We start from the raw sequence: 24,848 nt of genomic DNA on the forward strand, positions 1-24,848 counted from the left end.
TGTGTCCCTCTTCTGCCCCCCCCCCCACAGAGGGGAGACTGTGCTCTGTGTGGGGTGGGCACTGTCTTTATGAGGATCAGGCTCTGGGAGGCAGGGGGCACAGTGTGGGCACAGGCTCGGCTGGTCCCTGCACGGATCACTCTGCATGGGGCTGTATGCCCCCAAAGTGATTGTTACACCCCTAAGAAAGAGTTGTGCATTCCCTTTAACCCACTGTTGTTGGGGACCTCTGGTAGCCCAAGACACACACAGGGCATCTGGGGCCTACACATCTTTCTTATCTGTGTGGACAGTTGGGCATGCCCAGTGTTTGTGTCCACAATAGGGTCTTTCCAACCCGACTGAGAAGCTGTTTGTACCGTTTTGGACCACCCGAAGCTTGTATGCTGGGTGGCAACTCCCAGCAGGCCGTTTCTGCAGCCCCTGAACTGTGGCATGCCAAGGGAAGGGACTCAATCATGTTCGGTTCTATTCAGCCATCGGGGAGATTCTGTCCTCACTGTACCCAGCCAACTTGGCTCTCAGCCCCAGGCTACACATACCGGTGGGTACTCATCCACTGCTCCACCCATGGCAGTCTGTCTAGAAGGGACAGCCTGCAGCCGAGCAAACAGAACCAGGTACGGTAGACATGTTTGGTGTCCAGAGGGCAAGCGTGTTCCGTACATAGAGTGACCAGCTCTCTAACCCTCCAGAGCAATGAGGGAGGTGGGGTGTGGCTGAGAAGGCTGATGGTGAGTTGTGACTGGAGAATCCCAATGCCTTAACTGACCTCAAAAGAAGAAACAAAGGAAAGATAATGTCCTCTGAACTCTTCCTGGGGCGGGGGAAGGTGTAGATTTGTGAATAGAACTCATTCAGGGTCACACGCTTCCTCTTCGGTTGCGTTTTACCTGAAGGGAAGGTGCGGGCATCTTTTGGAGGCCCATCCCACCCCCGCTGCCGCCATATCCTCCCCAGTAGGCAAGCAGCTCAGCGTGTCACTCCTTGCCTCTCTTCCTGCCCTGCGTCTTTTGTGTCTCTTTTCGAACAGTCCTTTCTGCACACACTCACTGCACACCCCAGTGAGCCTGCCCCAGTCTCTACCCTGACATCCCAGGTTTCTGGGGTTCCCTTTCTCCTGCCCTTGGGGGGTACACATGTGGTTGCTGTGTGCTACAACTAGGTCTGCTCCCCCTCCCTCCTTGGTTCCTCGTTCTGTACAGCTCAGCTGGGTTTTCTCACTGTGCTTTCTCAGGGCCAGGGACAGTACAGCAGGGAACAGGGCGTGGGCAGTGAGGGCAGCATGGAGCTCCTTACCCTCTCAAAGCGCGTCTCAGAGGGGGATTATTCTGACATAACAGGGTAAAGAGCTCCCAGAGGAAAGTACTCAGCTGAGAAAACAACAGACAGCTTAAGCAGAAATGTATGTCATCAAAGCAAAATGATAGTACGCTGCAGAGAAAGAGTAGAGCAGGCTAACCCAGATGGGTAGAGGCTTACCCAGATGGGTGAAAACGGCCCTCTGGGTCCTGTGTTATAGACTTTTAAAGAGGTTTGTGTACACATCCACACTCCCTAATCATGGCGGAGTGATGATCTCGTCAGGTATTTCTTCCCATGATCTTCTTGAAAAGCCCATAAGGGGTGTCAAGGGCGTGAGGGTGATCTGGCTGTGACGTCTGTCACTATCTTAATCACCAGGTTATTATTTTTTTTGCTGACTTGGCTGGCTAGGTGTTCCCTACCTCCCTCATTGCTCCGCATCCATCCCTCCTGAAGCTGTGCACTTAGTAGGCTGAAGAAGACGGCCTTCCAGGATATAAGAAGATGCCCTCCCACTGTAGAGGAGGACCACTCTTAGGCCAAAGGTAGCTACACTCCCTGATAGAACCTCCAAACAAGCTCTCAAAGGGTGTCAAAACCGCTATGCAAATGATGTTATAATGAAGCCAAGGTCTCTTGGGAATATGGCACGTTTGTTAGTATTCATGTGGGAATTGGGAAAGTGCCCTGATGCCTTCGTTTCTGGCACAGAGGGAAAGAACCTACCTTCAGCCTCCAGGATGGTTAACCATAGACCGCTGCTCTAACCATCTGAAGACACGGCTACCTGCTAAGATACAGCTGTTGTGTCCTTGGGTCTCTCACCCCTAACTCCCTGTCTGCCTACTCTTATCATCACCAATAAGAAGCAAGAAACTCAAGAGTTGGGGCTGGAGAAATGTCTCGGCTATTAAGAGCACTGGCTACTCTGTCCACAGGATCCAGTTCAATTTCCAACACACACACACACACACACACACACACACACAGAGCAGCTCACAACTGTAACTCCAGTTTCAGGGGCTCCGACAGACACACTGGCAGGCACACCACAGGCAGGCAACGCACATAAAATAAAAATAAAGCAGTAAGAAAATAAACTCAAAGGGGGATACAGCTGGGATACAAAGCTAATAAAAGGTAATTAATGTAAAAAAGTAAAAACTTAATTAAAAAAATAAAAATAAACTTAAAAGTCATTTAAATGAGCCCCTGGAGATATAATCGGTGCAAACAAGAAAAACAAAATGAGGAGTGGGTTGCCGGAGAGAGCATCACAGGGTGAGGAAGAGCCACAGAACATACAGGAGGTAGCTTTTTCTTACCCTGAAATAAACCCTTCACGGGGGATCCGAGGAAGCACTACTGTGCTGTGTTCTGTCTCTGAGACAAATACCTGGCATGAGCAGGAGGAAGGATTTGCTTGGCTCTGGGTTTTAGAGGTTTCAGTCTATGGTGGCTCAATTGTCACTGGCCTATAGTGAGGCACCACAGCAGGAGGGCGTGGTGGGGCAGAGCCACTGACCTCATAGAGAAAGGAATCAGAAAGGAAGACCAGAAAGGGACTAAGAGTGAGGCATGTTCCCAGAGATCCACTACCTGCAACTAGACCCTACTTCCCAAAAGAGGGTCACCAAGACAGACGTCAGCACAGGAGTCTGTGGGGACGGCTTCCTAGTCAGATGCTAACCCTGGTCCAGACTAGGATGTAGGGTCCAGTGACTCCAGACAGCCAGGTACCAGGTAGGGCCAAAAGAAACTCAGGGTCATGGTGGCAGGGTGAGCATCCCAGGAGGTCAGCCAGGATAGAAGATGCCGCCAACACATTTCTCATGTAGATTCAGTTTCACAATGCACTGGTCATTCCCTTCACCTCCGTACACCAACTTTAAGGGCCATTTCCTTGCAGCTCAGTTTGCCTATAGAGTCCATCATTGATCCAGCAGCAGCTCCCGTGTCTAGCTGTGTAGACATTGGGCCACATTTTGAGGTACAACTGCTTGTAGATTAGGAATCTGGGTATGTCACCGGGTTGGGGAAACTGAGCCTTAGGCCCTCTCTCCTAGGTCTTATATCTCCTGTCTTGCCTGTATCCCTCTGGGCGTCCACCTCTCCCTGTGTAGCCATGGCAGATGGAGCCAGTGAACACAGCATGTTGACAGCACACCCATTGGAGCCCAGTTCTCCTCTCCGGGCTCAATTCCAGATCTTCTTTCTCCCTCCTTGAGAAGAGCAGGCCTTCTCTCCAGGAGGTCCAACCACTCACCCCCCCCCCCAAGAACCACCCCTCCTCAGAACTCAGGGACCCCCGGTGCAGACTTTCCCGCCATGGCTTCTTCCCATGGCAGCCACAGCAGCAGCTCTGAGGTGCCAAGTGGAGAGACACAGACCTGGGTCACCACCAGACATTTGACCAAAACATGACCCTGGGGTGGTAAATGCCCATTGTCAACCTGGTGGATCAATGCCGAGGCTAGTGAATACACCCCGTGTCTGTGAGGGGCCTTCCGGAGGCAGTTATTCCACGGGGCCTCCTTCGTCATCAATGTCCCTGCACGGGTTCACAGTAACAGCATTATTGGAGAGGGCAGGGCCACTTGGAGTGTGTCGCTCAGAGCCTCTGTCTCACCCTGGCCCTTCCCTGTTCACCTCTCTCTGCCTCCTGCCCTAAGAAACTGCGAGCTAGGAGGAGTCCTAGTTCTAAAATGTTCTGTCAGGGATAGAGTCACAGAGACGATAAGCTGTCACATCCTGGTGGAAAGGAAGGCAGGCTGCCTGTCTGGGAAAGTAGGATGCCACCCTTTCAGAGAGATACCCAACGGTGGGGCCCTGGTGCAGAGGTCAGACATGGTCATCTGGGAGGGACTGGAATTTGTCGCTGCTTGCCTCTGGCCCTGCTTGACATTGTCCGTGCTCCTGCACTCAGGGACGGGTCACGGAGAGCAGATCTGCATTGTTTCAGACCTTCGTCGGGCTGTCGGCACCTTGAAGAAATAGCCGGGTCAGCTTGCGCACCTTCTTTCCTGGAAAATATCTAGGTCACTTCCAGGCTTGTTTTGTGTGTCCCATTTATGCTCCGCTACTGCTAAAATATTCTCCCCCATGCATAGAGTGCTGGAGCAACATAAATGAGTCTTGTCTGCAAAGAAAGCCACTGCGGAGAGCTCTTTTGTGCTGTGTGTAACAGGTGACTCAGCGCTGCGTCGGCGGTGGCAGCCGTCGGAACCTGTGTTTCCATACTGTCTTGAGGCAGTTGTCTTCTGGTAGTCCTTTGCTGTGATATGTTCTTTGAATCCAGAATGAAGAGTATGCTCATAGGTCCTTTCTTCCAGGATCAAGCTATTAACTTGATCTGTGCCCCCAAGAGGAGGAAGGCATGTGACCGCATCTGCCAGACCATGAATCTGCCAGTTTGTGTCATTGGTTTTGTTCCCACTGGCGGCATTTTGTTTGATTATCATCATCTTGGGGCAAGAGAATGACAAAGAAAATGCAGAAAGATGGAATCTTGGTTGAGTCACACGAGTAATTGAAAATGGAAACAGAATTTGCAGCAAGTACGGCTCCTCGTGTATTTTCCCATCTGAAAAATACCTTTTCCTTATGTCCAAGCTCTATCTCTAGGCCAACAACCTGCCCATTCCATTTCTTAGCATGGTCTGCAGGCCGTTCTGCAGCCATAGCAGGAGGGTGTGCCCCGGAAGGAGTGCGTGTGGACTAAACCTTATCTCTGCCTTGTCCCTCCCACCTCTGACACGAATCACCTTTGTCCTGTGTATCCATGCTGTATGCAGTACTGACTGACAGCTGTGTAGTACCCACCTCAGTCGCCAAACTGTCACAGTATTTGTGTTCAGGAAAGACTAACCTTTATCATTGGTATATATGCATAGGAAAGCCCATAGCATAGACGATCAATGGGCTCAGGCATTCACCGGGGGTCTTGAAAAGTGCTTCCTGCAGGTAAGGAGGATGACTGGGTTTGGGCAGAGACACACTTAGAAGTAACAATCGACCATAAACAATGCAGGTCAGGCCTTCACTGGCAGAAGAGAGGTGCGAATAGGAGACCTGAATAAGATATGTACAGATGCAAGCTGAACCATATTTGGTTGGCTAATGTGGAAAGTCCTTAGTTAGAAAGGTTAGGTGTTGGTTTCTGATTCCTTAAGCTAAATATTCCTTACTGTCGATGTTGAGTTGAATTTGCTTAGATGGGAACCATAGGTGCCAGAGCTGCCAGGGCTGGGGCTGCTGTGGGATGCCTGTTTTGCATGCCCAAGGCCTGTAAGGATGAGGAGGAAAGTGGAAGTGCACATCGCTAAGCAAGAGAAGCCAGCCTGACAAAGCTGCGGACTGTGATCCCAGTTGCATGACATTTTAGAAATGACAGAACTACAGAGACAGTAAGAAGTACCCAGCAGATAACTCAAAGGGTAGAGGCACTTGCCACTAAGCCTGGTGACCTGAGTTCTATCCCCAGGACACATGTAAAGGTGAAAGGAGAGAACCAACTTCACAGTTGCCCTCTGACCTCTCCATGTGCCTTGGCACAGGCGTGCCCAAATTTACACATCTTGCACACACAGTAACAAATAAAAAAAATGCTTTTCAAGATGAATAATTACCATGGGGAGGGGTAGGTGGGGAGTGTAAGAGAACTTGGAAGGCCAGGCGTCTATTCTATGGGATGCTCTCCAGGTGGGCACCTGTTACACATTTGTGCAAACATGCGTACAGAATACTCACTCCACGAGTGAGCCCTGCTGTAAACTTGTCAGGGTTGGGTGTGTGCCACAGACGCTTGGCTCTGGTGTGGAGGGCTGATTGTGGGAGAGAGTGTGGGAGGGGGGTTCAAGGGTGTACAGGATCTCTGCACTTTGTGCTCCGTTCTTCCCAAAACTGCTGTAAAACTAAGTGGAACATGATGATACGTTTATGTAATCCCGGCCCTTGGGAAGTGAAGGCAAGAGAATCAATTCAAGGCCGGCCTCAGCTACAGAGCGAGTTTGATGCCAACTTGGCTGACGGGACATAGCCCACCCCTGAAAAAAAAAAAAGGAGGAGGAGACAGTTGGGGGTGTAGCTAGGTCGGTGGAATGTGCAGAGAGAGCCCTAGGGTTCCACACCTGCCCTACACAGACCAGACACAGTAAAACATGCCTGTAATCTAAACACTTAGGAGCTAGAAACTGAAGGACTGGAAGTTCAAGCTTGTCTCTGCCTACACTGTGAGTTTGAGGCCAGCCTAAAATCTATGATGTCCCTCTCTCTCTCTCTCTCTCTCAAAAAAAAGTTGTCTGTGTTTTAAAAGAGCTAGGGAAGTAGCAACAGAAGTTTGGGAAGGTGAGATGGAAGAACATTGCTCTAGGGCAAGACAGAGTGCAGGGAGGGGTGCCACTGGTGGGTCCTCATGTAGGTGACATGGCCTGTTTCCAAAGAACATGCCTCCTCAGTCCCCCTTCTGAAACCCAAGACTGCCATCTGGTAGCACAGCCTCTACAGCCTGGCAGCTGTCTACTCCAACCAGTTCCTCTCATGATGGGTCCTCAGCAGACTTTTGCTTCTCCATGGATCCCCCCAGAGGCCAGCTGTCTCCATGCTGCAGACAATCAGCCTCGTGTTACAGATTTCCTCACCAGCAGTCCTTTTCTGCTCCTCAGGAGCCCATTCTCAGTGGCAGCACAGGCCAAGGCACACTGGCAGCTGACAAAGGAACCTGCAGAGGTGTGGCACAGCCAGCAGACAAAGCTTTGAGCTGTCTTAGTGCAGTCCAGGGAGATCTCACTGGAAGCAAAAGAAACAGAGAGTAAATTCATAAAGCATGCAGTCCTCAAACTTTGGAACAAAGTCAACCTATTAAAAGAAAAAAGATGGATTCTCCATGGATGGGAAAATTAATGGTTTCCCCTAAGAATGTTGATAGGAAATTCATCCTTCGTCAGTTATACCAAGAGCTGGACTACAAAAGCATTGTTCTTTCTTTAATTAAAATTGCATGGAAAATGCAAAACTTATCTTTTTTTTTTTTTTTTTTTTTTTTTTTACAAATGTCACTTCCCATTGTAAAAATGGCTTTTCTGTGAACATGATGTTCTGTGAGACAGGACTTGACATAATCTGAAGTACCAGACTGTCTTTCCTGGTCTGCCATAGCCAAGGCCTTTAGGCTTGTGGGCTCCCAGCGATGTCTGCCCAGAAGACCTAAGGATCTCCACCTCCATCTCCGACATTCAGGGAGCCTCTGTAGTTTTGTGACTACAGTTTTCAGATGCCCGTTCTGTCCCTTTGCTGTGGACTCAGGCACAGAATAGAAACAATCATCCCACCTCTCCCTTGTCACCTTGGAGAGCCAGACATGCAGAAATAATAAGGGACATGAGGCCCTCCTCCTTGTTGAGATGCTGCTTGATAGGGAGGCAGAGCGAGTGTGCTATGGCCAGGCGGAGGTGGGAATGATCAGGAAAGATGTCCTGGAGGTCATGGGAGTTGAGTAGGTGTGAATTAGGTGAGAATGGACAGGTATCAACAGACTGAGTGACTTATAGAGTGTCTAGGATGGAGACACCCACAGCAGCCCCTCCCTCAGCTGACCGCAACCAACACTCCAGCAAAACAGAAATCAATGGTCTGAGGGCTCTGAAAATACCAGAAAGTATGCGGATTGTGGAAGAGGTGCATCACAAGAGAAGCCACCGTGTAAGATAATCAGAGGAGTCTCCTGTCTGTTTTATCCTAGCTCTCGTGGCATTGCCCCAAGTTGGCTGGAAGGCTAGCCGCAGTGTGGGAAGCTGGTGAAGCGCTGTGAGTGAGCCCCACCTTTCCGGATGGAGGGCTGGACAGCTGTAGTTCTTTCCTTCTCCTCTCACAGCCTTGCTGCGGCTTAGAAGTGGGATGCGGTGGCAGCACTTAGTCTGTAGGTCTAAGATAAGCCCTCTCATTCCCAACAAGGAAACGGGAATATGTAGGAGAAATCCTGGAGAGGGGGATGTGGGAGAAGAGGATCATCAGATTCTGTCAACCACAGAATTGCAGCTTCCTCTTTGCATGTGTTCAGGACAGGCCCAAAGATGCCTCGAGAACTAAAGATTGATATTGCTACTGAAAACTCAGTGAGCCTCTGAATGTCATGTGCATGCAATGGCAAAGGCTTTAAAAATTAAACTGGACTCAGAATCTAACCTGACTCATAGCACAGTCATCTCTACATATCCCAAAAAGTCAAAGGAAATTAGAAAATACTTTGAATTCATATAAATTTTTATGGTGTTCAGAGAAAGCAGTGCTTACAGGGAAGCTTGTATATTTAGAGCTTATTTTTGAAAAAAAAAAAAAAAAAAAAAAACCCAAATCACTGACAGCCCTCATCTTAATAAATTATAGAGACATAGGTGGAGAAAAATTAAACCCAAAGCTAGCTGAGGAAGGAAACAATAAACAGGAAAAAAAAAAAAAACACTGAAATATAGGACGCGAAAGCAATATTAAAAAAAGAAAAACAAATAAAATAAATCAAATTATTTGAAAACATCTATAACATTAACTCTCTAGGCAGACTCAAAGGAAATGCGCACCACCAACGTCAGGCATGAAAAAGGAGACATCACTATAGATCCTACAAATACTAAAAGGCAAATGTTGGAAAGAACCTGATGGGGTACAGACAAGATGGCCCGTCCAGGAAAGGCACTTGCTGTCAAGTTCAATGATCTGAGTTCAGTTCCTGGATTCAACATGGTGGAAAGAAAGAACCAACGCCCACAGACTGTCTTCTGATGTGCACATACATATTCTTGCCCCACTCCCAGTAAATTTTTTAAAGGGAGAATTTTATGTTCATAAACTCAACGGCTGGGGGCTGGAAAGATGGCTCAGTGGTTAAGAGCTCTGGCTGTTCTTCTAGAGGACTGAGGTTCAGTTCTCAGCACCCACAAGGCAGCTTACAACTGTCTGTAACTCCAGTATCTGACACCCACAGACAGATATTCATACAGCTAAAATATTAATTCACATTAAAAAATGAAAATTAATAAGTTAAAAAAATAAACTCATCAGCTTTGATGAATCCCATGTAAGATAAACTCAAAGCTCATACAAGAAGAGGTAGAAAACCTGAATAGTCCTAACTCTACTAACAAATGTAGATTTGGAGTCAAAGACCTTTTATCAAAGAAAATTTCTAAAAACACATGTATTTGTGGGGAAATGCAACCAGACATTTAAGGGTGAACTTATGCTAATTATATCCAAACTTACTGAGATAATTTGAAGATGAGGATAGCTTTGGAAGGCAGGATATTTTTTAATACCAAAACCTAACAAAAATGTTGTATGAAAATAGTGGTTCAGTATCTGGCATGAGCTAGTAGGACTTCCTTGGAATCCCGTCACCCAGGACATAGAGGCAAGAAGATCAGGAGTACATGGCCAGTCTCAGCTACATGGCCAGTTTGAGGCCAGCCTGGGCTACATGAAATCCCATTCTCAGTTTCTGAGGTACTACTCCATGATTAATTGGCCCCAGTGTGGCAGAACAAAACTACTCACATGGTAGCCAGAGAGGAAAAAAAAATTAGGAAGAGATCAGGGTCTCATAACCCTTTCAAGAACATACCTTGTAAAAGTGAGAATCGGTAGAGCAAGCTTTTGACCCATGAGCCCCTGAGAAATACTCAAGTCCGAAGTATACTACAAAGCATGACCACATGGAATATACATATCTTGGATGTGAACGGGCAGGAATAGGGTATGCCCAGTAATTTAGTGTGTCTGAAGCAGGGTGAGAGATGGGAAAAGCCAGCAATGCATCGGGAGAAGGAAGGAGTGGGGGGGCCAGAAGTGGGGGGTGCTGCCTGGGAGCCCTGCCTCACTAGCCACCTCCCTCCACTACCCTGTCTTGCTTTCAGAGGCATCCCAACCGACAAACACGCCGGAGCAAATGACGGCAAACGTGAACAAAACCATCGCAGACTGATTGCATTACATTTCTAGAGGTCAGAAATCCAAAACACGTCCTCAGCGGCTGAAGCCAAGCTCTAGCAAGGCCATGTTATCTTGAGAGGCTCTGAGGGAAGTCTTTTATCTTTCTTTAACCAGCTTGTGGAGGCTGAAGGCAAACTTGGCCCTGATTCCCCTCCAAGGCCGTGGGCATAGCATTTTCACATCTATCTCTGACTCTCTCCAAGTCCCGTGTCTCCCTCTCTCACTTATAAATACCCTGTGGCCCAGTGGATCATCTATGACAACCTGCCTATCTTAATGTCAACTGGTCAACAGCACTGCTGCTTTAATTCCTCCGTGTCAAGTAACAACATGTTCATAGAGTCCGGGGATTAGGACCCTGGGGAAAGCCATTATGCCCCTACCATAGCCGGAAACCAGATAAGATATTATATGTCAGCTAGGTTGCCAGGCAACCTACCTACAGTAAAATGGGCCCTGGTTGGTAAATAACACTCAGCCCTGGAGCTGCTGGGAATGAGCCTCAAATACTGGATGTGGGCATCACTTTGGGCCTCTCTGTCCTGTGTTTGTGTGGCATCTGTGTGTGAGTCGCCGCAATTGGATCAGGAGATGCCAGGATGTAAACTGAATGACTGAGACCCACAGTATAAAATAAATCAAAGTTCCCGGTCACAGTTTTTAATTTGCACCATGGTCCACACTGGAGTGGGTGAGGAATCGCAGCCCTGTGAGGAGGTGGTGGGGACAGTGTGCCCCACTCAGAGGCAGGTCCTGGTTGCCTCGGTAAGGTGACACTTGTTTTCCTCGAGTTCCCTTCGGGGGTGAGGATAGCCAACTGCATCTCAAGATGACTGAGAAATGGTAACATCGGTCATGTGATACCAAAATCACAAGCAAGCTATGTTCCACAGAGTGGAGAAAGACTCAACAGCTTCCACTCCTCACTGAGGAGCTGTTGGTAGTTGATGGCTTACGGGGGTAGGAAAGCCAGGGTTTTGTTGTTGTTTTGTTTTGTTTTGTTTTTAAGGGTATGTGCCGGGTAGGCAATGGCTAGCCCCACACCCAGGAGTGTGTGGGCAGCACAGACAGATTTGGTGAACTACTAAAAAAAAAAAAAAAAAAAAGGAGGCATGAGATTGGGAGGGAATGGGTGAGGGGAGGTAGATGTGAGAAGAGTCAGGCAGAGGAGTGAGAGCAAAGATCGTCAAAATAATTGTACACATGTATGAAATAAAGACTAAAAACATTTTTAAAGCAATGTAGAGATTAAACACAGTAAAAGATAAACAATTGTTCAAACTAGCTGATAGAGATGAAGTTGTTTGATCTGTTCTTTCTACTTCGCTATATTTGAAGCATATCGTGCTGAAAACTAAGAACATGAATCCTTAGGTGTTAAAAACTGCTCACTCGCTCTCATTTGCTGCCTCACTTCCCTTCTTCCCACTTTCCCTCCCTCCCTCTTCTTGAGACAAGGTATTACTAGGTAGCCCAGAGCCTCAAATTCAGCATCCTCCTGTCTCCCGCCTCCCCAGCTGCTAAGATGACGAGTGTGCGCCTCCATTCTTGGCGGCTCGTGGCTGTACCCTTTCTTTCTGCAGGGGTTATAACTTCTGGTGAGTTCACAGCTCCCTTCCCTTTCAGCTCTGTGCCACAGCTAATGGGACATTGACCGCTCTAAGGTACTTATTCACCGCATGACATTCTTGAGGCAACTCAAGTCCATTTTACCCAAAAGCTGTGTTGGAAGAACCATAAGTGCAGGCATCCTCCCCTTGTGGCGGACTGCTTCCCAGCTGTGGCTGAGAGGAACATGCACTTGGCACACGCCCTCAGACATTGTCCAGCGGCACAGCATGGGACATCACTGGCCATGCCGCCTCCCTGCTATGGGGCTGCACTCACAGCACTGCCCGTGGTTTTTGTGTGTGTTTTGTTTTGTTTTGTTCTGTTTCAGTACTGGGGAATTTCACCTGGTCTTGAATATGGCCAGACAAGGACTCTCCCTCTGAGATACACCCTGAGCCAAGGTTCATGTCTTATGTTTATCACTGGCTGGATAAAAGGTTCCACTTCAAAAGAGGTTTGTATAGCTGTGTGCTGCTTGAGACTGTGGGAATCCGGGGCTCAGTAGGTGCCGTCTCTGAATGCAGGAAGAACCTCTGTCCCGCTTTTGTCCATGAGGACTCCCTGTGGCTTGTCTACAACTGAACCTTTTGGGGAAGATGATGCCTTCTTTACATGGCTCTTTGCAGCCTCTTCCCCTAACATCCAACAGGAGTTTGAATCCGTGCAGTAGATACCATGCAATCCCAGAAGCATGATGGCTGACCTCTCAGGGCCCTAGACGTTAGGTCTGTCCATACAAGAGCATCCTGGCCTCAGGCACATGCCTTGTTATATTTGATCTCTGAAGTAAACCCTAACCTTCAGCCCTTTTGAATCTGGTAAAGCCTTTGTAAGACTGCAGGGTTTTCCTATCTCTGTACACTGACGTCTACTGAAATACCGCATTGGCTAGTGGGGGACAGTGCTGCTGTGACACAGAGACTCAGTGTGTGACTTGAGGCAGGTGAAAGTGTCTTCCTCTCTGATGCATGGGTCTGGTGGTGAGGAGCCAGGCTGACAGAAAGGCAGATGAGTTTTTCATCAACACAGCTCCTTCCTCCCACTCTTCCCTGTCATGTCTCTGGGATTTCTGGAAAGATTGCTAAGCTGCTTCCTTCTTGTAGGTTACTGTACCTGTTCAGTAGGTCAGAGCTGAGTGCGAGAATCTGCATTTCTAAGTGAGGAAAGGTGTGTTTTGGATCACGGTTTCGGAGGTTTCAGCCCCGGGGTCGGGAAAGCATGGCGGAATTGCTCAGTTCATGGCTGTGAGAGAGTGTGGCAGACTGCACGCCATGGACCAGCATGCTGACCATCTGCTTTCCCACCATACCTCCAGGGACGCCTCTGCCACTGGCCCAGGGACTGGCTACTATGCGCTTGTTTCACATGGGGAACTAGGGACACAGAAGACAATAAAACAGGGCCCCTGCAGCAGGAGAGGTGACTCAGCAGTTAAGAGCACCAGATACTTGTCCAAAGGACATAGGCTAAGTTCCCAGCAGCCATCTCATAACCATCTGTAACTCCAGTTCCGGGTGGATCTGATGCTTTCTTAGGGCCACCATGAATACCAGGCACACAAGTGGTACACAGGCACAAACGTGGGCCCGTCATCTCTACACTTAAAAATAAACAAAGCAAAGCTTCTGACTTGTCCAGTGATAGCCAAGCGGTAGATATTCAATGACCTCACAATGTAACGACAACACCTTGTTTAGAAATGAACGTATTTTCTTCCCTTGAGGCTGGGGACACCGATTTTAAAAAACTCATAGCAAACCTTAATGCCATTAAAAAACTAACTTCCTCCAACACAGCTAGAGATCAAAGGAGGCCGAATACTTGTCACAATTTAAGAAAGAGTGATGAGGGCCTGGAGAGACGCACCACAGTTAAGAGGCTTAACAGCACTTACTTACTGTTCTTGCAGAGGACCCGTTTGGTTCCCAGCCCACACACAGCCGCTCAGAACCATTTGCAACTCCAGTTCCAAGAGACCCCATGCTCTCTGCTGGCCTCCTGCACACATGTAGCCCACATGAACTCACTGAGGCATACACACATAAAAATATTCTAAAAGAAATGGTAGGGCACAAAGACAGGTCACTGGGCACACCAACATGTAACATGTGTGTGAAACACTTTCCAAGTGTTGGATGGAAGGTGAAATGCAAACACCAAATGAGTGAGGAACGAATAGCTAGCCTTTTTTGTTTGTTTGTTTGTTTTCCCGGAGGTGTTGTCTCTCAGAGAGTGACCAGAAACCATCAAAATAGCTGAAAAGGTGCCCCAAAAGCCAGTGTTACCGTGACAGCGATAGCCACAAGGACAATGACACTTCTCTACATTATCTCAGTGTCTTCTGGGAAATGCTTTCACAACAGGCTCGCCTAACAGCCATCTCTGCTCCAAACTGTCACAGTGCCTCACTGTTTGTGTTCAAGAAAAAGCTAGTGTTTTTCAGTGGTATACATGTATAGGGAAACCCATAGCAGGTACAGGGTTCATTGTGCTCTATGATTTTAGGTAGCCCCTGTACATATGTGCACACACACTTTTTTCCATTTTTCCCGTGGGCTTTTTTCACCCAGGGTCTGCTCTCTCTCTCTCTCTTTCTCTCCTTCCCTCCCTCAGTAGCCTGAAAGTTGTAATCCCTCTGCCTCAGTCTGTCAAGTTCTGAGATTACAGGCAAGCATGACTAGCTTACACTTTAAAAAAAAAAAAAAAAAAGATTCATTTATTTTTACTTTCTGTGTGTGTTTGCCTGCACACATTTATATGCACATGTGCATGCTTGGCGCCTGCAGAAGCCAGAAAAGAACACCAGAGCCCCTAGAACTGGACTTTCGGACTGTCATGAGCAGCAGTGTGGGTTGCAGGCAAGCAAACCCAGGTCCTCTGTAAGAGCAGCCAGGGCTCTCAACCTCTGAATCTCACATATATTTTTATGGTAAGAAAAAGTACGTTATGTATGGAGATACCACAGTAAAAACCTATTCATCCGTACAACTGGTAGCTGTCAGTTATTATAACTTAAAAACATTTTCTATCAACTTTTTTTATTTTGGTACTCTAGAATGACAAGAGAAACGAGTAGGGCCGCTGGGCACACAGGATGTGCCCCAAGTGAAGCTCTCTGGCAAGGCTCAGGGTGGTCCTGCCAGTCTGCAGCATGTCGTCTCTTCATCCTTCAGCTCACTGTCTTCCCGAGGCTGGTATGAGAGTCCCTAGACTTACAGGCAAAGCAAAGCCGCCGAGCTCGGGCAGGACAACTGAGGGAGGCCGTGAAGACCCTGAAAACAACATACACCTGTTTGCGTTTTCAGGGGAGCTCCGCAACAGGACCTGAGCCAGCCTCTCTTCTGACAGCCAGCTGCTCCTGCCCCAGTGTCCCCTGCCTGGACCTGCCTCAGTACCACCTCTCAGCAGGTAAGAGTGGCTCTCTACAGAGCAGGAAGGTGAGGCCCTGAAAGCAGGGTCCTCATGGTAGTAGATGTTCCTCACACCATCACTGTTGGTCCTAGACTCCCTCTCCCCAGGGCAGACCCGGGAACTATTAGCCAAGGGAAATGGAAGGTGTGATGACATCCACCATTCTGAAAATCCATTCCCCTGTCCTGAGTCAGGCCGCATCAACAGCCCTGGGATGAAACTGCCTCGTCCTGGCTCCCGAGCTAAGTGGCTGCTCGCTGAGTTGGGAGCCACTGACGCAGCCTGACAGATAAGTTGTCAGTATAAATGTGCCAGGTGCCCAAGGAGACCGACCTTGAGGCCTCAGGGTGGAACTGAACAGTTGGCTCATTTTTCCTTTTGCCTCACCTTCCTTGAGGCCAAGCACCCACTCAGTGTCCACTGGAGCCAGCATGGATGCCTAGCTTTTTCACCACCTCTGTTCAACCATCACCTTCTTCATCAGAGCAGCTGCAACTACTCAGAGGACTGTAAAGCCCTCATAAGAGGAGGAGGAGGAAAGGGAGGAGGGGGAGGGGGAAAGGGGTGATGGTCATCAGACCACACCTGGGTTTCAGCCACTCCTTCCCAGTGCTGAATGTAATTCTGCCCCAGCTGTCTGGTCTCTGAGGTGCTCGAGTAAGATGAGGGGGAAAGGTTAGCTGAAGAGGAACTCTTTCTGCATCTACGGGGAAGCTGTCATCCATGTTGGGATGGGATTGTTGTGATACAGCTGAGTCCACCAGGGATCTGGTAAGCAGCCCCTCTCGCAGGCTTTGTAAATAATTGGTTCACCAAGCTAGACTGTAGTGGGAGTCTTTGTCCTGTGTTGGGGGAAACACCATCTCTCAAGGAAAAGTTTCGCCCGTGTTTTTCTCTAGTACGTTTCCTCTTGGATACTCACACAGGTCTTGTGGAGGCATCTAGCAGGCTCAGAAAAGCAGAGGAGTCAGCCAAGTGGAGCCTAAAAGACACCTGGCTGAGCCCGGGAGGGGGCAACTCCGAAGCCTCCCTCTTGGTCTGCCTTTAAATGCTGTCTCTAGCTCCAGTTGGCAAAAGCCGTTTCCTCCCACACTTCCAGCCACCCCAAGTGGCTTGCCACCACTGGGTCAGCTCCTCTCTGGCCTCTCTCAGGATAGGCAAAGTATGGCTCTCCCCCCCCCCCGCAACCCCAGGGGTGCATTGGCCCTGGAGGAGCAGAGGAAAGCAAGGCTGGGGCTGGCTGGGAGGTCCCTGGAATTCAAACTCCCGGTTACTTGTGGCTCTCCTCTTTTTGCTGGGCAAAGGTTTCCAAGCAAGATGGGAACCCACACCTGCAGAACTCTGATTTGAGCAGCTGATCTAGCTAATACAAGAAAGCCTTGTCTGGAAAAAGAAAAGTGCATGTGAGCAAATGCCATTGCATTCTGCTGCAGACCCTCACTTGCCCCCGTTCTCTCTCCCCAAGGGGAGTGTGCGCTCAGTGATCCCAACCTTGGCCTCTGCCTCACTCTGCACCGGGAGCCACTGTCATTTGTGTTTGCCTGACTTCAGCCCCACGCTGTGATCACTGGTCTCCCTCAAGCAGTTTCTCCTTGCCTGGATGATGAGAGAGTCTTCCTCAGGGGACAGTTAGCCCTGTAATGACTTAGCCATGTGGTATAGATGTGTGTCAGGGCACGGAGAATTTCTTCCTCTTTCTTTTCTTTTCTTTTTTTTTTTTTTTAAGACAGGGTTTCTCTGTGTAGCCTTGGCTGTCTTGGACTCGCTTTGGAGACCAGGCTGGCCTTGAACTCACAGAGATCCACCTGCCTCAGCCTCCCTGGAGGCTGGGATTACAGGCTGTGCACCACTGTGCCCAGCCTCTTCCTCTTTCTAAAAGAACAAATCCGGCTGGGATGGAGAAGTTGCTGATGGTGGGAGGTAGGAGGGGTAGGAAGTGGCCCACCTGCCCGGGGACAGCAGCGCCCCCACCCTTCCGCTGTTGTCACTTGCAGGGAGCACAGAATGAAAGAAGGCATGTCTAACAGCAGCACCACCAGCATCTCCCAGGCCAGGAAAGCTGTGGAGCAGCTCAAGATGGAAGCCTGCATGGACAGAGTGAAGGTAACCCGCCCATCATGTTCCTCCCGCTTCTAGAGTGGCCTGGTGAGACTCGGTCCCCAGCAGAGGAACAGTCTCAGTGGGGGTGCGCTTGTTCCAGAGCTGTGGAGCTGCACCCCCACCCCGGGAGGGGGCTCCCATGTGCAGTACACAGTACGTATGCTTTCCATAAGAAGGCACCAAAAGCGGACTGTCCTTCCCACCAGCTGTATTTAACTGTAGGGGCAGAAGGGAAGAGCCAGGCGGTGACATCAGTCACTTTGTACTCCCTGGTGCAGCGATAGAGGTTAGACTGCAGCCCGCTTCTGGACAGGCACAGCTGGCCTGACACACAGAGTCAAGCCTGTGTGTGTTTACTGCTCCCTGTGGGGAGGTGAAGGGAAGCGCCTGACACTGATCACTGAGGGGTTTGAGGGTTCTTTCCCGCTGGAGTGACTGCAGGGGGATGAAGCCCTTGGTTTCCATAGGTATCATGTAGCCTGGGCATGTAGAAACAAGTTGGAGGCCAGGGGACCAGAGCCAGCCACGCCTGTGGTCTTGCTCAAGCATCTGGTATGTGAACTACTGGTCTCCTTGCCATGACAGCATGCCCAAGGAAAGCAGCTTAAGGGAAGAAGGGTTTATTCCGGCCCATGGTTTGAGGATACAGTCCATGTCAGGGGGAAGGTGTGGTGTGAAAGCGGCTCCGGCTGGGCTGGGGATGAGGTCACGAGGCATCTGGTCAGGAAGCAGAGCGGTGCATACTGGTGCTCGGCCTAGTCCCTCCTTTTCGTTTAGCCCAGGATCCCAATCTGTGGGCTGGTACAGTGTCTCCTCAGTTAAACCTCCCTGGAAACCCAGAGGTGTGTCTCCTAGATGATCCCAAACCCAGCCAAGTCACAATGGCATTAGCCATCATTACATCGGGGTACAGATTCCTAAACCCTTCAAGGCACCCCTTCCCTGTAGAGCAGTAGTTCTCAACCTGTGGGTTGAGACGCCTCGGGCAACCCTCTGCCTCTGAAGACGTTTACAGTACAATACACAATAGTAGCAATGTTACAGTTTTGAAGTCACAATGACAATAATTTTACGGTGTGTGTGGGGGTGTCACCACAATATGAACTGATCAAAGGGTGGCAGCGTTAGCAAGGTTGAGAACCACTACCCTAGACTGTGGCTCAGCAGCCCCAGCTCTCCCCTTTGCAGGCAGACTGACTCTTTCCCTTCGGCTCAGGGCATGTATTATCCTGGGGGACAGGAGATGTACACAGGACTTGACATAGAAGCATATGGGCCAAGGAAGGAGTGTGGGGCTGTGCACATTGGTGTAAACAGGCCTGGCATGTGAGCACCCGCATCTTGTATTCGCCAACAGCAGCTACGCTGTCATCTGGCTCTTGTGTCTCCCAAAGGCCCAGTGTTAGTGGTTTGGACCCCAGTGTAGCGCTACTGGAAAGGGCTAAGAGCTTGAAGAGGCAGGGCATGCTGGGACATTTTAGGTCACTGGGGCTTGGGAGACTCTGGCCTATTCTTTTTTCAAATTTTAATTATTGTTATTATTATCATTATTATTATTATTATTACTATGATTATTATTAGTGTGTACGTGTGATGTGTATGGGTGACATGTCACAGTGTATGTCTGTGTGTGTAAGTCAGGAGACAACTCTGTGTGGTCAGTTCTCTCCTGCCTTTTACACGGATTCTAAGGCTCTAACCTAGGGTCAGGCTCGCACCTCAAGCATCTTTACCTGCTGATCCACCTTGATGGCCCATTGGTCTCTTCTTTTCGTGGCTGGCTGGTTCTAGTGTTTTCAGACATGGCCTCGCTCTGTAGCCTACACTGGCTTTGAATTCACTCTATAGCCCAGGTTGACCTTGAACTCACAGTGAGCTTCCTGCCTCACCCAGACCAAGTGCTGGCTTTAGGAGCATACGCCACCATGCCTGCCTTCATCTCTTCTCTCCTGGGTTGTGGCCACAAGGAGAATGGCTTTGCTCTGCCAGGTGCTGCCACCATGATGTGCTGCCCCTGAAACTGAGCTGTTTGCTGCCAACCACAAATAACCATTCAGGTATCAGTCCTTGGAACGCAGGCCAGAGAAGGGGAGTGAAGTCAGCACCCAGAGAACAGTAGAAGCAGGGGTTCCAGAGACTGAATGAGATTTTAGAGGTGTGCTGCAGACAGGCAGTGCCTGGCTGTGCAGAGACAGGAAACTTCTGCCAGGGGTTGGGGGAGGACATGATGAGAACATCGCCACTAAGCAGGGCTCTGCACAACAGGGCTGTGGCTTCAGTGTGAGCAGATGCCTCCACCAGAGTGAGCAGAGATGTGAGCTGGCCTCGGGCCAGCAGCTGGATTTGGGAAAGCCACCTGCTGAGCTGCTGGGGCGAGGGTGCTGTGCTCACAAGCACAGATCACAGAGCGTCAGTGAATGACAGGTATTTGAGGTGAGTGGCCTGTGACTGTCAATCTGGTTGTTAGGGACAGGGAGGCTGCTGCAGCCATGAGCTGGGCAGAGAGGTGAGGTGGCGGGAGAGGCGAACACACCAAGAAAGCAAATGGGGTGTGGAAAGGAAGCATGGAGCACCAGGCAGAGGGAGGCAGGAGGCCAGCTATGCACTGAGTGGGAGGGAGAGGGGACAGAGAGTCCAGGTTAGGGCCATAGGATAGTTGCCAAGCCAGGGGAAGACAGAGTCTGTGGCAACAGATCATCTCCAGCCATGACAGAGTCCCAGAGACACATGGAGCCTTTTAGGCACACGTACAAAAGAGAATCAGAAATCATGCCAGAGGTGCTCGAGAGGCAGCGCTGTGCTGCTGCAGCAGGGGCCCCGAGGGGGAAGTAGCTAATTCTAGCCCCGTGATGCCAGCACATTGTGGGGTGGGCCGGCAACTGGCCTGTGGGCTTGAGAGGCAGAGCGAGGGAGGAGACAGTCCCCCGCTGGCTGAGGAGAAGGAGCCAAGTACATCTGTACCACCAGCCCCACTGTGGCACGTCTGCTTTATCAAGACCTTTCGCCTCAGACTTGTTTTGGAAACTGTGTGGCCCAGGCTGGCCTCAAACTGGGTCTGTGAACAAGGATGACCCGATCACCTGACCTCCCTGCCTCCGCCTCCCAAACGCTATGGTGACAGGCATGCACAACCTTGCACGGGTGTGTTGTGGTAAACTACATGGGACACGTCATTTCCCATTGAACCATTTTAAAATACATGGCAGTTTTCAGGCTCAGTGACGTTTGCAGTATCACGAGCTACCACCAGCCTCAATTTCCAAGAACGTGGCAGAGTGATCCACTGCCGGGCGTAAAATATGAGAACTCTTACTGGGCCTGATTTTGTGAATCAAGCTCATCATTCTCTCTCTAATCGGTCAGGAAGAGGTCAAACTCTCAATGAGAGCAGTGCCTTAAAGCTATGTATGAAAAGTCATATTTATGAAACTAACCTGTTGCTGCTACATTTGTGTGGGGCAGCACAAACACAGACCCCACGTGTTAAGGGCTCAGGCCAACAAGGCTCTTCCCCCTGTGCACACTTGTCACAAGCTCCAGGTGCCATGTCTACCTGTGTTCTGTCAGGCTTGCCTGCAAATTCAAGGGCTCCCAAGGACACCCCACCCCTGGGCTCTATTACTCATAAAATAGTTCATAAAACTCAGGAGATGTCTCACGTATACCTACCAGTTTATAAAGCTGCTAAGTCAGGAACTCCTGACAAGATGCCTGGGACAAGAAATTGTGGGTCACAGTGCTCAGCTTCCAGGATACACATAAGAGAGGCAGCTTCCAGCCCATAAGTGTACTTACCACCTAAACGCCCTCCAAACCTGTGATTTAGGTGGCTTAGGGCATTAGGTGGTTTCATTATATTACCATGACTAATAATGCATTGGCCACTCAGTCTTCAGCCCTTCCTCCATCCCTGCAGGTCAGGGGCGGGCTGGAAGCTTTACTTCAATCATAGCTGTCTTTCTGGTGACAGGCCCCCCTTCCTGAAGCTCTCCAAGAGTCCCCAGCCACCAACCATCTCATTAGCGTGCCGTAAGAGACTCTTAACCCTCAAGAGAACCCTACAGTTTAGGAGCTCTGTGCCAGGAACAAGGGACAAAGGCCTCATTCTCAACCTAATATAAAAGGCTGACTGCTCCTGTGACCGAAAACTCTGTGGTACAGGAAGTATGCATTCCTCAGCGTTGTGCACATGACCACTGAGCCACCTACCCCACCATCATATTTAGGAATGACCAGTTCTCTCTATGGCTCATCTCTTAGCACTCCCGTCTGTATGTCTGGACATGCATCTTCATCGTCAGCCTTGTGAATGTGCCATCTGAAGAGTGTGCTCCCCTACCCAGAGAACACTTGTCGCCATTGTGTTCAGAGAGTGGCACTGACTCTGACATCAGGCCTCTTTGGTTTGTCTGGCCCACCGAAGAGGCATGTGGCTACTTCAAAATGTGGCGTGGCTGAGGTATCCCAGAAGCAGAAAGACACACATGGTATATATTCACTTTTAAGTGGATATTAGACATGTAATATAGGACAAACATACTAAAATCTGTACACCTAAGGAAGCTGGGCAAGAAGGAGGAGCCTGGGTAAGATCATCAATCCATACTCAGATAGGCAAATGGGACAGACATTGAAGAGGGAGAAAACAGGGAACAGGACAGGAGTCTACCATGGAGGACCTCTGAAAGACTCTACCCAGCATGGTATCAAAGCAGATGCTGAAACTCATAGCCAAACTTTGGACAGAGTGCAGGGAATCTTATGAAAGAAGGGGGAGAAAGACCTGGAGGCGACAGGAGCTCCACAAGGAGAGCAATAGAACTAAAATATCTGGGCACAGGGGTCTTTTCTGAGACTTGATACTCCAACCAGTGACCATGCATGGAGATAACCTAGAACCCCTGCACAGATGTAGCCCATGGCATCTCAGTCTCCAGGGGGGTTCCCTAGTAAGAGGAACAGGGACTGTCTCTGACATGAACTCATGCCTGGCTCTTTGATCACCTCCCCATGATGGGGGAGCAGACTTACCAGGCCACAGAGGAAGACAATGCAGCTAGTACTGATGAGACCTGATAGGCTATGGTCAGAGGGAAAGGGAAGAGGACCTCCCCTTTCAGTGAACTTGGAGAGGGGCATGGGAGGAGATGAGGGAGGGAAAGTGGGATTGGGAGGGAATGAGGGAGAGGGCTATAGCTGGGATACAAAGTGAATGAATTGTAATTAATAAAATAATTTAAAAAAAATTTTTAAAAATGTGGCATGACCAAAACCTCAAGACCCTCCTCCATGGAGAGGATATGCTGCTTGAAGAAAGTATTATGTAGCTGCAGAGAATGTATACTAAGCAATATATCTAACCATGGGTTGCCAGCACCTCCTCCAAAAGCTAAATGAGAGAGCAGCCCACCAGCCAGCTGCACAGAAAAGGATCTGCTTTGCTCCTGTAGACAGAGGCTTAGGAGACTGCTTAAACTGTCCTCAAGTACATGGCAGATTTGAATTGGAACTGCTCCTTTAAAGAGTAAAAGAAAAAAAATGGACTTGTACAAACATTCTGCCAAGACAACAAGGGACCAGGCTGTAGCACAGAGAAGACTAACAGAGCACTCATTTGAGACTTTTTCTAGAAAACCAAAGGAGGCTTTAAGTGCGTCAGACTTTCAAGAAGACCAACGCAAGAGAAGGAGCTCGAAGAAGAGAGAATACATGAGCTGAAAGGGTGGCAGGAAAGCTAAAGCCAGGCATGGCACCACAGACCTGTAATCCCAGCTACTCAGGCCGAGACAACAAGATTGTGAGCTCAAAGCCAGCCTGGGATCCATAGAAGTATAAGAACAGCCTCACCTATATGAGACCTTGTCTCAAAAAAAAAAAAAAAAAAAAAAAAAGGAAAGGAAGAAAAGAATGAATGAAAGAAAGAGGGAAGGAGGGAGGATGTGAGAGAGAGGCAACACTATCCTGTGAAGCCTCAGCTTTATGAGACTGTGTCTCAAAGAAAAAAGGAAAGAAGGAAGGAAGGAAGGAAGGAAGGAAGGAAGGAAGGAAGGAAGGAAGGAAGGAAGGAAGGAAAAGAAAGAAGAAAGAAAGCTGGGAGCTAGCTCAGTGGCAGAGTACTTCCCAGTTTGAAGCTCTAAGTTCAATCTTTGCTAATGAATTAAAAAAAAAAAAAAAAGACTGAGGAGACAGAGAAGGATGGCAGAAGCCATTAGAAGGAACTATGACTATAATACAGCTGTAGAAACCAAATTAATGACAGAGAGATTGGGATGAAGTCACAGCAAAGAGAAGAGCTAAAGCAACAGATCAAAGCAGCTCAGAAATAATAAATTCCAGACCGTCCACATCCCACCATTTGCACGGAGATATTCCTGGCAGAGAGAAAGACTCCTAAGGGCAAAGCGTGACGAGTTTCCATTAAGTAGAGGAAGAATCGGCTGTCCCAGCACCTTGCCGCATCCAGCTGGTAGTTAGTGGAAATGACAGACGCTGAGACACAAGCATGGGGGAGTGGGGAGGTCCCTGCTCTTTGAGAAGGAGAGAACCCTTTCCTAACATCATCCACACAGAACAAAAACAAGTCGGTCGCGGTGGCACTTTCGAAAGTAGTAGCAGGAGGATCAGGAGTTCAAGGCCTCAAGGCCAATGTAGGCTCCATAAAGACCTTAAAAACAAACAAACAAAAACCATTAAAGCACTTTTAAAAAATAAAAATAAAGAAGAAAATCCATTAATCTTACAGGCAGAAGTAGCCACTTGGGACAGTGAACCTGATTTTGATCACAGCCTTTATACATGGCATAAGGTACTTGAGTGTTCACAGCAGCTCTGAGACCTCGGTACCCCAGTGTCCCAGCTCACAGACAAGAGCTAAAAGACACAAACCCAGAACCCAAGCACAATCCCTGACCACATGGTAAGAAGGCTTCTGGCTACATGCATCCCCTTGCCACATCCAAGCTGACATAAGTGTATTCTCAGTTACGCAGATACTTAAACTTGAGAGAGGTCATAGAATCGCTGACTTCTAGAGAGCCTAAGCCTGAGATGCTGCTTGGTGACTGAGCCCGGTGACTGCTGGGAAGACAGGTCACTACTGCTCTGAATAGTCAGCCAAGGGAGTGCGTCATGCTGAGCTGAGGATGCCCTCCTTCAGCCTGGGCTGCCGAAATGACCCAGATAGAGGTCCCCACGCCTTCCTCTTTGGGTCACTAGTCAGAACCTGTGTGTTCGACAGACAGAACCAAGGACATGTGCTTGTGTCCAAGTTGCAAGGGATCCTGGGAAACAGAGAACATTCTTAGATCCTGTTTAGAGAAGGCATGAGTTTTCCACACTGGAACTCATCAAGGAAAAGGGTCAGAAAAAGGGTTTACTGGGCTGAGGAACAGAGCATGTCGTAACTGTCCTCTGCAGCTAGCTTCCTAATCAGTTTTGAA

At 49.1% G+C, this 24,848-nt stretch overlaps 1 protein-coding gene across 2 annotated transcripts in view; it reads left to right on the forward strand.

Annotated features, from left to right (window-relative positions):
* Gng4 (G protein subunit gamma 4) overlaps positions 1–24,848 on the forward strand; it is a 36,618-nt gene that overhangs the window by 3,537 nt on the left and 8,233 nt on the right. For both annotated transcript variants that reach the window (XM_060372470.1, XM_021652912.2), the window contains exons 2-3: positions 15,204–15,306; positions 17,304–17,412. In XM_060372470.1, coding sequence (XP_060228453.1) covers positions 17,314–17,412 — 99 coding nt within the window. In that variant the 5' untranslated portion in view covers positions 15,204–15,306; positions 17,304–17,313. The remainder of the gene's footprint in view (positions 1–15,203; positions 15,307–17,303; positions 17,413–24,848) is intronic.

Source organism: Meriones unguiculatus, chromosome 19 (genome assembly GCF_030254825.1).
Source record: "Meriones unguiculatus strain TT.TT164.6M chromosome 19, Bangor_MerUng_6.1, whole genome shotgun sequence".
Classification (NCBI taxonomy): domain Eukaryota; kingdom Metazoa; phylum Chordata; class Mammalia; order Rodentia; family Muridae; genus Meriones; species Meriones unguiculatus.